Below are 15,206 nucleotides of genomic sequence, written 5' to 3' on the forward strand. Positions count from 1 at the left end.
AGTGGTGCAAATCAGGCTGTGAGGAAGAGGGTCTTTGTAACTTGAGAATGAAGGTTGGCTCTTCAAGAGATGAGTGACGGTTCTCATTTGTCCCTGTCAGGAAATCAAGTTAGAAATGTTGACCAAACACCAGAAGCTATTCCTTGCTTAGTAGCTGCACCATCATTGCCTGGGTGCACCACAGAATTACTTCCAGTGTAGGGGTGAGTGAACAAGCTGACACATATTTAGATGGGCTCCTTCTGAAGGATGTAAGGTTGGCCTTGAGGTAGCAAGTCAGAAATGCCTTACATTTGGGGGCTTGCTGAATATGCAAAGTCTGCTTGTCTTTCAAGAAAGTGGGAAGTGTTTTCCTTCAGTTGTAGTTGAAACCAGGAACATCTGCTTGGCTGCAACGAGCTGCAGATGAAGTAGTCCTGAAACTAACTCTGCCTATCCACAAAAAAATGATTTGCTGTAGAGGAGAAGCTGAACACCCTGCTGTGTTTGGGGTCGTAATGCTGAGTGTAATGGAGCAGGGGTGCAGTTCTCCCAGTGTTGTAATCTTGCTCTTGCCGTCACAAACCACTATGTTGTGATGAGATGGCTGAGGTGGATGTTTTCCATGTGCAGATGTTTGTCCCCAGTACCTAGATCCGTGGACAGTTTCAGCTGGAAGAGATCTTTTGGGTCATCAAGTCCGTTTGTTAACCCAGCACTGCCAGGTCACCACTAAACCACATCCCTCAGCACCACCTCGAGCATAAGGAGCTGTCCTGCCTACTGCAGACATGCCATGGAGGTAAGCACTGCAAATACTCCTACAAAATATTAGTGCTCTTGAGAGCTGAAAAACAACCCCCTTAAAATTCTTTGTCACTGGTCATAAATTTGAAACATTCTGCACACAGATGGTTGTAGATGTGCTTCACCAGCTGGCAGTGAGTTCTGTGATGCAGCTTCAACCAGCTCTTGCTCACGTTGGCTGCAGCTATGTGTTGCTTGTATTTGTGCACAACTCATCCCTACATCCTTGTAAAGATCCAAAGTCTTAAAACCTTAGGTAGATCCCAGTTTCCAAGACCTTGGACAGTGGAGATGCAAAACCATGGATGCCTTTGTCCTCTTGCTGTTCTGTGGCTCTTTAAATGATTAGCCTAAGCAGCTTGAGAGTGCTGATGTCCTGAAAACAGTTGTTTCAAGTAGCAGGGTTAGGAGTTGGCTCAGAATATTGTCACCAGGAAATTCTGCTCTTCAGGATAATTTGTTCTTGGTGTCCTGATGCCAAATTCTTTGGCACAGTGAACAGAATTACTTCATTTCCATCTGTTCTGGTGAAAGGCTAAAAAAGAAGAAAAATGGCAAGATGGTTGGGTGTTTCTAAATGGATGTGATCAATGGTGATGGTTAATCTGTCACCCCAGAGCAGGGTGAAACACTGGTACTACTCCATGCACTGGATGCTGGTACTCCATGCATTGGATCCTGACAGTGCTAGTGTCCCCATCATAAGGACACTGCTGGAGCGAGTCCAGAGGAGAGCCAGAAAGATGATCCAAGGGCTGGAGCACCTCTGCTGTGAGGATAGGCTGAGGGAGCTGGGCTTGTTCAGCTTGGAGAAGAGAAGGCTCCAGGGGGACCTTAGAGCTGCCTTTTAACACCTGAAGAGATGCTTCAGGAAGGCTGGAGAGGGACTTTTCCTGAGGGTGTCTAGAGACAGGACAAGGGGGAACAGTTTGAAGCTGAAGGGAGAGCAGCTTTAGACTGGATCTTGGGAAGATGTTCTTCAGCACAAGGGTGGTGAGACTCTGGAATAGACTGCCCAGGGAGGCTGGGGATGTCTCTTTCCTAGGGGTGTTTAAGGCCAGGTTGGATGAGGCCTTGAGCAGCCAAGTCTAGTTGAGAGATGTCCCTCCCCATGGCAGGGATGTTGGAGGAGATGATCTCTCAGGTCCCTTCCAACCCAAACCATTCTATGGTTTTAATAGAAGTCACATAGCTGGGGAGTTTCTTAGCTTTAGAGGCCTTAAGTTTGGTACCTTTTCAAAGTCATCCAGATGTTTGTTTTGAGAGATGATCAGAATTAGAATTAACCAGGTTGGAAAAGACCTTTGAGATTGAGTCCAACCTATCATCCAACACTACCTAATCAACTAAACCATGGCACCAAGTGCCCCATCCAGTCTCTTCCTAAACACGTCCAGTGATGGTGACTCTACCACCTCCCTGGGCAGCCCATTCCAATGGGCAATCACTCTCTCTGTGAAGAACTTCTTCCTAACATCCAGCCTGAACCTCCCCTGGCACAGCTTGAGACTGTGTCCTCTTGTTCTGGTGCTGGTTGCCTGGGAGAAGAGACCAACCCCCACCTGGCTACAACCTCCCTTCAGGGAGTTGGAGAGAGCAAGAAGGTCTCCCCTGAGCCTCCTCTTCTCCAGGCTAAGCAACCCCAGCTCCCTCAGCCTCTCCTCACAGGGCTTGTGCTACAACCTAAACCTCTCCTGCCATGATTTCAGGCCATTTCTTCTCATTCTATCACCTGGTAGCGAGAAGACCCCAACTCTCACCTCACTCCAGCCTCCTTTCAGGTAGCTGCAGAGAGCAATGAGGTTGCCTCCTCAGCCTAAACAGTTCCCTCAGCTGCTCCTCACCAGCCCTGTTGTCCAGACCCTTCCCCAGCTTCCTTGCCCTTCTCTGGGCACGCTCCAGCAACTCAAATGTGTCGTTCAAGATCTGCTTTTGCCGTTGCTCTTTAACGGAGCGCTTGAACCTCAGTCTATCCCAAATACAAGTTTCTTACCTTGGAGTGACGGTACTTGTGGTTCTTAAGGTTTGGGGAGGTTTTGTGCTGAGCCAAAACAGAAAAAAAAAAAAAAAAAGTTAGTTTCACACTTGAGCTGTGCAAGCAGCAGTCGAAGCAGGAAGATGTAATCACGGATGTGGGTTCCAGCAGGCTGCTGCTGCTGCCCAGGAGAACGGCGCTGGTGGTGGCACCGCTCTCCGCGATGAATCCAGAGGAACAAACTGTAACCTGGCTGATTTCGTTAGGAGTTTTAAACTCCCCAAAGAAAATAGTGGAGGATCCAGGAGAGTTCCTGAAAACCTCTCTGAAGGATGGAACTGTGCTTTGTAAGCTCATTAATCGCCTTCTTCCGGGATCTGCAGAGAAGGTAACTCTCTTGAGATGTGTTTTGCTAGCCTGAGAAGGAGCACTGCTGAGTAAGATGCTTCTCTGGTGGTTTCAGGGTATGGTTTGCTTTGGTAAGAGGAGCAAGGGGCATCAGAGAGGGAAGTGGTGTACCTTTCAGTTGCTGCTATCTCTAACAGCAAAGCATGGCTGTTGCTTTAGTTCTTTTGAGTTGGTATCCAGAACAAAACCCTGCAAGGTCCCAGCTGGCCAAGCTGCACATCAGTCAGCAGCAGGAAACCCTGGGCTTAGCAGAGATCGCAGTATCTTGGTTTTGAATAGAAGGATGTGCAGTTTGGCTGTATTTACCCAAACATCATCAGTTACAACTGTAAAAACATTCACTCCAGGGCTCTTACTGGGAAATAACTTTGTTAGTCAGGAAATGCACTAGAGAAGCAGATTAGATTAGGAATAAATAATAAACCTTGTGTCAGGGCCACTTTGAGCTGCCCCAAGGCCAGCAGATGCATTGGTACTGAAGCCATTTAAGCCATGCAAGCACCTCCCTGTTACAGTTTTTAGACTGTGAGAAGTAACTGCAGGAGAGAAAAAAAGGGGAAGGAGTGCAATGAGAGATAGGAAATGGCACCAGAGAAGAGAAGCTGTTTCATTAAAAACACCAAAGCCAGGTCCTCCAGCCTGTAAAACAGGAGCACAAAAAAAAAAAATCACTTTTGCTAGCTCCTTATCTTTTGCTTCCTCATGCTAACTGGGGGCACTGTGTTCTTAAAGGCCATCACTTTCCCTCTGTCACTTGGGGCACTGTCATATGTTGACATTCAAAACAAGATGCCGACCATCTCGCTGTGTGCATCACTTCCTCCAGTGGCTCTTTCTTCCTGCCTCAACAGCTTGCCTGCCACCCCCACCCGCCCCCTTCAGAAGCTTCCCTAATTCAGTATAAAACGCACATGTCAATATTCAGGCAGGCCTTCTGAGCAGAGGCTACACAGGAGGGAAGGCAATGATCTCAGTGCTGCTTCTTTCTTCAGTATTGCCTGGAGCCTAAAAATGAAGCTGCTTGCATCAGTAACATCCAAGAGTTCTTGAAAGGCTGTGCAGCCCTCAAAGTGGAGGTAAGTCAACTTGGATCCTTCCTTTATGTTGTCATAACATGCTTGTTTAATCAGGCTTCTGAAAGGAGGCCAGATACCAGAGGGATGAAATGGGTACTCATTCCTCATCTTTGGTATTCATGGCATAAATTAGAGCTTGGGGAATTTAATAATTCTGTCTGGAGAATTTGGGAGCAGAATGAATTGACTGTGAGCTTAACAGTCTGTGAGCTTCACAGATGCCTTCTCATCAAAACAAGCCAGCCCAGATGGTCAGGTAGAAAAGGTTCTGAGAGAAACTAAATGTTTAGGTACAAATGGTTCTGAGACAGACCTAAATGGTCAGGTAGAAAGGGTTCTGGGACAGACCTAAAATGGTCAGGTGGAAATGGTTCTGAGAGAAGCCTAAATGGTCAGGTAGAAAGGGTTCTGGGACAGACCTAAATGGTCAGGTGGAAAGAGTTCTGAGACAGACCTAAAATGGTCAGGTGGAAGTGGTTCTGAGAGAAGCCTAAATGGTCAGGTGGAAATGGTTCTGAGAGAAGCCCAAATGGTCAGGTGGAAAGGGTTCTGGGACAGACCTAAATGGTCAGGTGGAAAGGGTTCTGGGACAGACCTAAATGGTCAGGTGGAAAGGGTTCTGAGAAGAGCCTAAATGGTCAGGTAGAAAGGGTTCTGAGAGGAGCCTAAATGGTCAGGTGGAAAGGGTTCTGGGACAGACCTAAAATGGTCAGGTGGAAAGGGTTCTGGGACAGACCTAAAATGGTCAGGTGGAAAGGGTTCTGAGAGAAGCCTAAATGGTCAGGTACAAAGAGTTCTGAGACAGACCTAAATGGTCAGGTGGAAATGGTTCTGAGAAGAGCCTAAATGGTCAGGTAGAAAGGGTTCTGGGACAGACCAAAATGGTCAGGTGGAAAGGGTTCTGGGACAGACCCAAATGGTCAGGTGGAAAGGGTTCTGGGACAGACCCAAATGGTCAGGTGGAAAGGGTTCTGGGACAGACCCAAATGGTCAGCTGCAGCAACAACAGTAGGTCTGTCTAAACAAAGTTCAAGCACCCTGGACCTGTTTTTCATTATTAGAAGGGACTGCAGATTTTAGCCTTGCTTTGATATGAAGGTGAAATATTCTTAATACTGCAGAATTTTTCATCCCCTCCCAACTGTTGTGTGAGATTCTGCCAAACACATTGCATTACATTGATCCTTGCACATAAACCCAATCCTAATAAAGACAAAAAAGGAGTACCTTGTCGGTGGCTATTCCTGATCCTACCTCCATACTGATTCTTATGCTTAAGCACAGCTCAGATTTGTAGGATCAGAGTCACTGATCTTGCAGATGATGATCTGCTCACCTCAAGAGTTCAGCTAATTTTGCCATCATGTTTTTTTGCTAAGTGCCCAAGGATTTAAAATGTAAAGACTTTTGTTTCTCACCAGTTCCTACAGAACCTGTAGCTAAGAGCTGTCACTGTCTCATCTGAAAGATGCTGAATGCTACAGAAAGAAATATACATTCTGTAGACAAATCCTGCCAGAAGCAGGGACAGCATCCTTGGGCATCACACAGAACAGTCATGCAGCACAGTGAGAAAAGTCCAACTCATGGTAGCTCAGTTCCTGTGCTTTGCTTTGGAAGGTCTAACCAAGCAAAGAGCCTTTCTCTTCAGAGGTTTTTTAGCAAAGCAGAGTGAAAGTTTGCTCATTCCAGAACTGTTTGAGCAGCCTGTGGTTTCCCAGTAATGCTTTTCTCAGAGCCTGCTGCAGCAGCCCAGTTTGAAGAGCAGAGATCAATGGAATCACTGCAGGCCTGTCACAGCAGAAATCAGTTGTTGCCAGTCTTCTGGGACTGACCTTGTGATTGTCTCCATTTTTCAGGGAGTTTATTTTCCTGCTTGGAAACTAATCACAATGGCTGTGGTGGGAAATACTAACAAATAGAAATCTCACACAGCTGAAAGATAAGACCAAGGAACAGTCCTCAACTGTTGTGCTTTAACATCTCATAGTTTTGAAAGCCAGTTCCTGTAATATTTTAGTCATGCTCCACCATTTTCAGATGCTGGGACCTAGCAAGGTTGTGTCCAGTTAAGGATGCTGCTCTGGTCCTCCCTGTGCCTTTTCTTCCTTGGTTTTAATTAAACAAAAGATTTTTTGTACTTCTTTTTCATTCCAATTTATAACCCTGGAATACTCTGACCTTTCAGTAGTTTCTCCAGTGCTCACGTGGTTGCCCTGGTCTTGGTTGCTGTGAAAGGAGACCTCAGAAGCTGAATAAAAGCTGAAAGCTCTCCAGGTTACCTTTTGAAGCAAAATGAAAATGATTTCTTTCTCTGTTTTCCAATATATGAAGCCATATTACAAGACCAACTGAAGACAGGAACTTGGCTTCTTCCTGGCTCCCCTCTGTAGCCTCAGGCAGAGGAATGCTCAAGGTAGGACAGCTGAGGTGGTGGGCCAGACATGGCACGAGTAAGCTCATGCTGCCCTCTGGCTCTTCTCCTTCTGTAGTGCCAGCTTTTCTGAGTGCTCTGCAGGCAAAGCCAGAGGACACATGAAAAACTTCTGCCATCTGTTCCTTCTCAATGCTGCCCTGTCTGGACCCTCTAAGCAGCATTACCTCTGGACCCTCTAAACAGCATTACCTCTAGGTGGTCACAGTATCACCAAGGCTGGAAGAGACCTCCCTCATGTCTGATGTTGTTTGCCTCGGGAAGGACCACTACCTCTCAGAGGGGGTTCCTCTGCAGCACATTTATTCTGAAAGCAGGCTTGGAGCATCAGAACAGGCAGGGAACCTTCTGGTTCCAAGATCTGTTGGCAAGGAAGTTGCAATGATCCAGTGTTATGTCTAAGGAGGATGAGCACAGGGTAGAAAATCTGTTCTGCTGCAGTAACCTAGCTGGAGAAAGGAGAAACATCATGAAAGCTCTTGGCTTAATGATTTCTAATTCCCTGATTTGTCACCCTGCTGCTTATCCAGACCTTGGATTTGACAAAAAATTCCTAATGGTTCTGTCAAATTCTGCTCTTCTCCAAGTGCCACAGAGAACTCTGCTTGTTTAGGTATGAAGAAATACCCTGAGACTGGATCTGAGGCCAGTTCTCTTTGAGACTGATGAGGGCAGAGACTCTGTTCCTGTTGCAGATGTGAGCTAAAGAGGACATTCTGAAGAAATTCAGAGCTCACAACTTCTGCTCTGGATACTGACTTGTACAAAAGGGCATCATCATAGGGTCCAGAGAAGGGCAATGAAGCTGGTAAAGGGTCTGGAGAACAGGGCTGATGAGGAGCAGCTGAGGGAACTGGGGGTGTTTAATCTGGAGAAGACGCTGAGGGGAGACCTTGTGGTTCTCTACAACTCAATGAAAAGAGGCTGGACCCAGATGGGGGCTGGTCTCTTCTCCCTTGTAACAAGTGATAGGATGAGAGGAAACATCACATTGCATCAGGAGAGGTTTAGGTTGGACATTAGAAGAACCTTTTCCACTGAAAGGGTGCTGAAAGCTGGAATGGGCTCTCCAGGGAGGTGGTTAAAGCCCCATCCCTGGACATGCTGAAAAGAGGCAGAGATGGTGTTGAGAGACATGGTTTAGCACCAGCCTTGGTAGAGTTAGAGAGCTGTAGGACTTGATGATCTCAAGGGTCTTTTCCAATTAAAATGATTCCTTGATTTTATGAATCTCAAGCATGAAAAACTTCAGCCATGACACTAGCATCCCGTGGCTTCATTGCACACTGTCAAAGCAGCGGTTACCTTCATACTGTGCCTCCAGCTGGTTGTCTTAAGACATTTGTACAGCTGCCCTTTGGTGCTGAATACATCACTGGGCATTGCTAGTGTGCTGGGAAGGGGATCAGTGTGGAAGACTGGGCTTCCAACAGCTTCTGGTTGAAACCCAAGTCCCATCTTCCACTGAATGGATAGTGCTTGCCAATCCCTTCCAGTGGGAGGGCATGCAAAGTGGTTACTCCTGCAGAGCTACACACACGTCCTTGCCTCCTACCCTTCTTTGTTGTCCTGGTAACTCAGTCTTAGGAAGTGGAAGAAAGACACAGCAAGGCACCTTCTGTTTTACAGGAACAGTGAAGCATTTGGGCATAGTGGAAGGGAGGGAGAAGGATACTCTGACCTTCTTGCTTTGAGGTGGCTTCGTTAGGTTGGCAACAGCTTTTCAGGCTGGTGGTGTAAGCTGGAAGAGTCTGTCTCATTGCAGGATATAAATAATCAGACTCATCTTTAGCTGCAATCATTTGCTGCTTCAAATATTTAAGTCCTTAAAAAAGCAGACTTGCATGGGAATCAACATCATCTAACTAGACAAATAGCTGTGGTGAGGTGAAACAATGAGACGTGGCCCTAAAACTTCCGGCTGCTTTTCTCTGCTAGAAGTTGATCCAAGTCATAAGAATGTCTGTCAGACCAGCCCTGCTGAGACAGACTGCTAGGCAGAGGACCCGGGCACCTCTTTGGACCTTAAGTGTTCTTGGAGGATTCTTTGGTGGTTTGGACTGATGAACAGCACAGATAACCTGATTGTGCTTCACTTACACTGTGGCTTCAACCTCTGAGCTCTGCATATGACCCCAAATCTGGCCAAGTGAGTAAGTACTGCTCAGGCAGCAACAGCTGGATGGAGAGGAGAAGGCAAGACTGAGGGCCAGGTGGAGTCTAGTGCAGAATACACAGGGGAAAGAACATGAGAAAACAGAGAAATCAGGCAGAAAGCTCCTGGCTGAGCTTGCTCTGGAGGGCACAAATGGGCTCTGTTAGTGTTTTTGCTCTTGACACCACTGTCAAGCATCATTTACTGCTGAAGAAGCACAAGACCTTCATGCAGCAGCAGCGTTTTATTGCTAATATGACCACAAAGCTTCTGGCCAAGGGCTGGATTTTGTGAATGAGGAACAGTATCTGAAAGGCAAATCAATAGCTGGGTTATTGAGACTCTTGAACGTGTCCAGAGAAGGGCAACGAGGCTGGGGAGAGGCCTCGAGCACAAGCCCTACGAGGAGAGGCTGAGGGAGCTGGGGTTGCTTAGCCTGGAGAAGAGGAGGCTCAGGGGAGACCTTCTTGCTTTCTACAACTCCCTGAAGGGAGATTGGAGCCAGAAGGGGGTTGGTCTCTTCTCCCAAGAAACCAGCACCAGAACAAGAGGACACAGTCTCAAGCTGTGCCAGGGGAAGTTTAGGCTGAAGGTGAGGAGAAAGTTCTTCCCAGAGAGAGTTGTTAGGCACTGGAATGTGCTGCCCAGGAAGGTGGTGGAGTCCCCATCCCTGGAGGTGTTCAAGAGGGGATTGGATGTGGCACTTGGTGCCATGGTCTAGTAGTCATGAGGTCTGTGGTGACAGGTTGGACTTGATGATCTTTGAGGTCTTTTCCAACTTTATTGACTCTATGATTAAATCTGACTGTCTAGAACAATCATAGAGCATGTGGTGTGTCACTGCCATCGTGGGCTGGACTGACACCACCTCTGTAGCTGGGGGTGCTTGCAACCTTCACTAAGCTGTGTCTGGGCTGAGGGTATGTTTCACTCAAACATAACAAAAAGATTCTTCACTTTGAAGGTGCAGGAGCACTAGACCAGCATACCCAGAGTGGCTGTGGAGCCTTTGCCTTTGACACTTTCAAAACCCAGCTGGACATGTTCCTGTGCAACTTTTAGCTGGGGGGTTGGACTTAGATGGTCTCTGGAAGTGCCTTCCAACTCCCACCATTCTGGGATTAGCAGATGAAAAATCATCACTCCCTTTGCTCTCCATCCACGTGCTCTAAAATCCACCCTTCACTGCTTTGGCTTTGCTCCAAAGCATCACTACCTTTCCTAGCTGTGTAATGTCATAAATGAGAGCTCCTGCCCAGGACCATCCAGCACAAATGCTGGGGAATGGGCATAAGTTGATTCAGAGTGACCTACTGTCCCAGTGACCTCTGGCTCACAGGTGTGTGGGATCTCCTTGACACCCCTGTGTCCCTGCATGGGGTTGGGATCTACAACTGGGATTCACCCTGGGAGCAAGTGGAATGCTTCCATCCCTTGCCCCTCACTACAAGAAGGGCATTGAAGTGCTAGGGCAGGTCCAGAGAGGGCAATGAAACTGGTGAAGGGTCTGGAGAACAGGGCTGGCGAGGAGCAGCGTGGGGAACTGGGGGTGTTTAGTTTGGAGGAGGCTGAGGGGAGACCTGACTGCTCTCTACAACTCCCTGAAAAGAGGCTGGAGTGAGGTGGGGGTTTGTCTGTTCAACCAAATAACAAGAGCTAGAACAAGAGGAAACAGTCTCAGGTTGCACCAGGGGAGGTTTAGGTTGGATCTTAGGAAAAAAGGCTTTCTTGCAAGAGTGGTCTTGCATTGGAACAGGCTGTCCAGGGAGCTGGTGCAGTCACCACCTCTGGAGCTGTTAAAACAAATACATGGACATGGCACTCTGGGGCATGCTTTAATGGCCATGGTGGTGTTGGGTTGATGGTTGGACTTGACAATCTTAGAGATGGGTCTTTTCAACCCTAATGATTCTATTCTCTTCTACATTCTGCTCTGTTCTGTGGTTCTCCTCACCCTGCAGCCCGCTGCCTTGCCAGGGTGTTTGGGGATGGTCATGCTCTGCAGCAGTGTTCCCTAGGCAGATGTGCAGAGGCAGCACCAGCTCGGTACTTGCAGTGGTGAGGCTGTGCTGAGATCTCTCTGCCTCATCTATAACCCTTTCTGGGGCTCTTCTCCATGGGGCAGAAGTGCTGCTACTGCCATTTCATTAGTCTGGATTTTTTTTTTTCTTTTCCTACACTTTCCTCCTCATTTTTCCTGTTCTTTTTCCTTATTTCCTCCCCCCCCCCTTTTTCTTCTCATTTCCTTTTCTCCTTTCCTCTTACCCCTCATTCCTATTTTCCCCTTTCCCTCCCCTTTCCTTCTCTGATTTCTTTTGCCCTTCACCTCCCCACTTTCCCCTCCCTTTTCAATTCTCTACCCTTATTTACTTTCCCTACACACTGTTCCCCCCCCCAACTTTTTCCTCCCCACATATTTACTTCTTCCCTTTCCCTTCGCACTTTCATCCCTTCTCATCCTTGGCCTTTCTTCCCTTTCCCCTTTGTTATCCCTTCCCCCTTTTCTCCTCCTCTCCATCCCGGAGCCGCTCGGCGTCTCCCGGCCGCGGCCGACGGAGGGAGCAGCTGCCTCAGGGCTCCTCCGCGTCCCGCAGCGAGCGGCGGCGGGGCGGAGCGGGGCGGCGGCACCGCCTGTCACTTCCTTCCCCTTCTCTTCCCCTTCCCTTCCCCGCGCCGCGATCCGGCTCCGGGTCAGAGCCGCAGCGGCCGCCCCGCGGACCGCAGCACCACCGGCCGCCGCTGCCGCCATGCCCCGGGGCTGCGCGACCCCCAGCCCGCCGCCGTGAGTACCGACCGCGCCGGCACCGCCGTGTCCCCAAGCCCGGCCTAGCCGGCGGCCCCATCCTCCGGCAGCCTCGCCGGTGCCACCGGCTGTCCCTGACCGCTTCTCGGAGGTGTCGCTGGGCAGCCCCCACGGGCAGCTCTCCCGGATGTCACCCCCCATCGGGTGTCACTGCCACCGGGCAGCTCTCCCTGCTGTCATTCCCCATCGGGTGTCACCCCCATCGGGTAGCTCTCACTAGTGTCACCCTTACCGGGTGTCACTGCCACCGGGCAGCTCTGCCTGCTGTCACTCCCCATCGGGTGTCACTGCCACCGGGCAGCTCTGCCTGCTGTCACTCCCCATCGGGTGTCACTGCCACCGGGCAACTCTCAATAGTGTCACCCGCATTGGGTGTCACCCCCATCGGGTGTCACTGCCACCGGGCAGCTCTCCCTGCTGTCGCTCCCCATCGGGTGTCACCCCTATCGGGCAACTCTCGCTGGTATCACCCGCCTCGGGTGTCATCCGCACCGGTCGGCTCTCCCAGGTGTCACCCCCAGCGGGCAGCGCTCACGGGTGTTACACCACCGGGCATCTCCCGTGGGTGTCCCGCTGATGTTGGCAGAGGTGAATCACGGCTCATAGCTGCCCACGAACCAGCACGGTTTGGAGGCTGGCAGCGGGACCGAAGATGAGAGTCTGGGGCTGGCTGTGCTGCGGGCAGCGGAGGGCTGGCTCCGTGGCTGGAAAACCGCTCCCCAGCCACCAGCCTCTGGTCTCCATCTCCCCGGTTTTGGCATCCATCGCCGGCAGAGTCTCTCTGCAACTCCTGGAGGCAGAGGGCAGCCTGGCCGGGAGCAGCTGGGCTTGGCAAGCGGCCGGAACGCCGTCGCTGTGGGCAGTTGGAGCAGCCGTGGGACCGTCTGGCTCCAGAGCCCTTGTCCTCGGGTTGGGATGAAGGGTCACGGTCGCACCGAGCTCTGCGCTTTGCCCTCAGCTTGACATGTGCCAGGATTTTGCCTGCCCGTGGGAATGGCTTGTGGGGATAGCACAGGTTAGGCTCACAACACAACCAAGCTTCCCCTAACTTTTCAGCACCTCCCATCCTGGTCCTGGGATTTTGGGTGCTGATAACTTGCTTGGCTCTTCCTCCTTCCTCTGAAGCTGGGTGCTCTTCTGGTCTTCTGCAAGCCCCAGGCCCTCCTTATTCTGTCTCTCTGAAGGCTGGTGGGGCAGCAGTGCAGGTTTTCTCTCTCCTGGTGTGATGCCCGAGGGGGCAGCCAGAGTGTTTCACCAAGGGGAGCTGCTGTCTGCAGTTCTGGAAGTCAGAAAAGCGTGTGGATGGAGATCCTAAGGTGACAGCCGTAGATTTTAGTGAGGTTTTACAAATGTCCACCAGGTCTACCATGAGCTAAAAGCTAAAAAGCCTTTCCCCCTCTATTTGTCTTCTAGCCTTAAAGCTTGCCTTTTTAGTTAGGAGTGGAATTGTGGATGGATCCTGCTGGAAAAAGTAATTTGTAGCTCGTAGCTTTTTCCTCATGATGAATTTCTCCTGGAATGAGCTGCAGAGTGTATTTACATTACAGTAGCTGATCCAGAAGAGTTTCCCACATAGTCATCATCCCACAGTAGCTATTCCAGACAATTTCTTCATGAAGAAAAGTCCTGGAAGTTGCTGCTTGCTTTTGTGCAAGAATTTTTGGCCCATCCTATCCACCACCGTTTTCCTCTGGGCTTTGCCAGTCTGATGGCTCTGAGCTTTACAGCATTGTTGTGTGCCTGAAGGATCTGGGATGGATTTGACTACTTTGGTCCTTTAAAGGCAAAACAAAAAGACAAACCAAGAAGCTGCTTTTCGTTGAAGGCAGGACTTGTTTTTCTGGACTTACTGATGTGGAAGAGAAAGGGGATGACTGAGAAAATGACACACCAGAGAGATGCACTCAGACACCCCAGCCTCCCTGTTTACTTTCCACTCCTGCTTGGTGGGAGGAGGAGGAGGGTGAAGGAGCATTGCTATAACCTTGCATCCTCCAACAGCTGCCAACGGGGTCAGCGCACACCCAGGCTCTCCGTTACCATCTCCCTTTCCACAGAGATGCTAACATCGCTGCTCGGGGCTGGAGGCTGTGCTCAGGTAGCACTGGAAGCAGCTGTGAGGCAGGAAAACTAGTTCAGGCACCAGCTGGCAGAGGGGATGGGGTCTGTGCGATCCAGAGGAGCAAACCTGAACCACTGTGAGCAATAAACCCGCTCGGAAGCAGCCCAAGGTAGGGGGGGGCACGTCCCCACAACTGTTGTGACTGATTCTGATATTCATAATGATAGCAGGCTGCTTCCCCTCTGGGTTCAGTTGCTTTAGGGTGAAACCTTTCTCCCAGTGTTGAGTTGCTGAGTCCATTTGTAAACACATTCTTAACAAAGAGCAGGCTTTGTGCTGCCCAGGGTGGACTTTGTTGCTGCGCTGATGTCTCTGTTGGGAGGAAGCGATGCTGTGAGCAGCCAGGGCTGCAGCAGAGGCCAGGCCCCTTCCTATCTGAAATATGCCAAATGTTCTCAGTGTGGAAAGTAAGGAAGGGCTGGCTTAAAGGGCAGTGCTACCCTAAAGGTAGTTAAGGCTCATGTACTTATTTAGCAGGATACACTAAGCAGATGTTTGTTCTATTCCCCTCAGTCCTGCCAGGTAATGATCGGACTAGAGGGAATGGAGCAAAACTAGAAATGGGTGGATTCAGATTGGATGTCAGGAAGAAATTCTTCCCCATGAGGGTGGTGAGACACTGGAACAGGTTGGTAGAAGCCTTATCCCTGGAGGTTTTTAGGGCCAGGCTGGATGTGGCTGTGAGCAACCTGATCCAGTGTGAGGTGTCCCTGCCCATGGCAGGAGGGTTGGAGCTGGATGATCTTTGGGGTCCCTTCCAACCCTAACAATTCTATGATTCTATGGCAGGCACCATCCACTGACAAACACCTCCGATGCACCAAATTAGTACACTGGAGGTGTTTGTGAGTAGATGCTGCCTGCCAAGACAGCTTGAAAACCATCTTTCCTGTTCACTGGGATTTGCAGATCAATGGTCTCCATTGGTGTATCTGGGGGTTGGCAGGTGGTGCCTTGGTGGTATGCCAGTGATGAGAAGAGCCTTCTCTATCCTCCTTCTCTATGCCTCCAAAAGTCTTTGACACTGGTGCATGTTAGCCCCCAGCCCAGTTCTGGGCCCCTCAGTTTAGGAAAGATGTTGAGTTGCTGGAAGGTGTCCAGAGAAGGGCAACAAAGCTGGGGAGGGGTCTGGAGCACAGCCCTGTGAGGAGAGGCTGAGGGAGCTGGGATTGCTTAGCCTGGAGAAGAGGAGGCTCAGGGGAGACCTTCTTGCTGTCTACAACTACCTGAAGGGAGGTTGTAGCCAGGTGGGGGTTGGTCTCTTCTCCCAGGCAACCAGCACCAGAACAAGAGGACACAGTCTCAAGCTGCACCAGGAGAGGTTTAGGCTGGATGTGAGGAAGAAATTCTTCCCAGAAAGAGAGACTGGCCATTGGAATGTGCTGCCCAGGGAGGTGGTGGAGGCACCATCACTGCAGGTGTTTACGAAGAGACTGGATGAGGCACT

At 49.9% G+C, this 15,206-nt stretch overlaps 1 protein-coding gene across 1 annotated transcript in view; it reads left to right on the plus strand.

Annotated features, from left to right (window-relative positions):
* Positions 1-2,964: 2,964 nt before the first annotated feature.
* Positions 2,965-15,206, plus strand: part of ARHGEF6 (Rac/Cdc42 guanine nucleotide exchange factor 6) — a 59,890-nt gene continuing 47,648 nt past the window's right edge. The window contains exons 1-2 of the mRNA XM_009904268.2: positions 2,965-3,149; positions 4,162-4,245. Of these exons, the coding sequence (XP_009902570.2) occupies positions 2,985-3,149; positions 4,162-4,245 (249 nt within the window). The 5' untranslated portion in view covers positions 2,965-2,984. The remainder of the gene's footprint in view (positions 3,150-4,161; positions 4,246-15,206) is intronic.

Source organism: Dryobates pubescens, chromosome 18 (assembly GCF_014839835.1).
Source record: "Dryobates pubescens isolate bDryPub1 chromosome 18, bDryPub1.pri, whole genome shotgun sequence".
NCBI lineage: Eukaryota > Metazoa > Chordata > Aves > Piciformes > Picidae > Dryobates > Dryobates pubescens.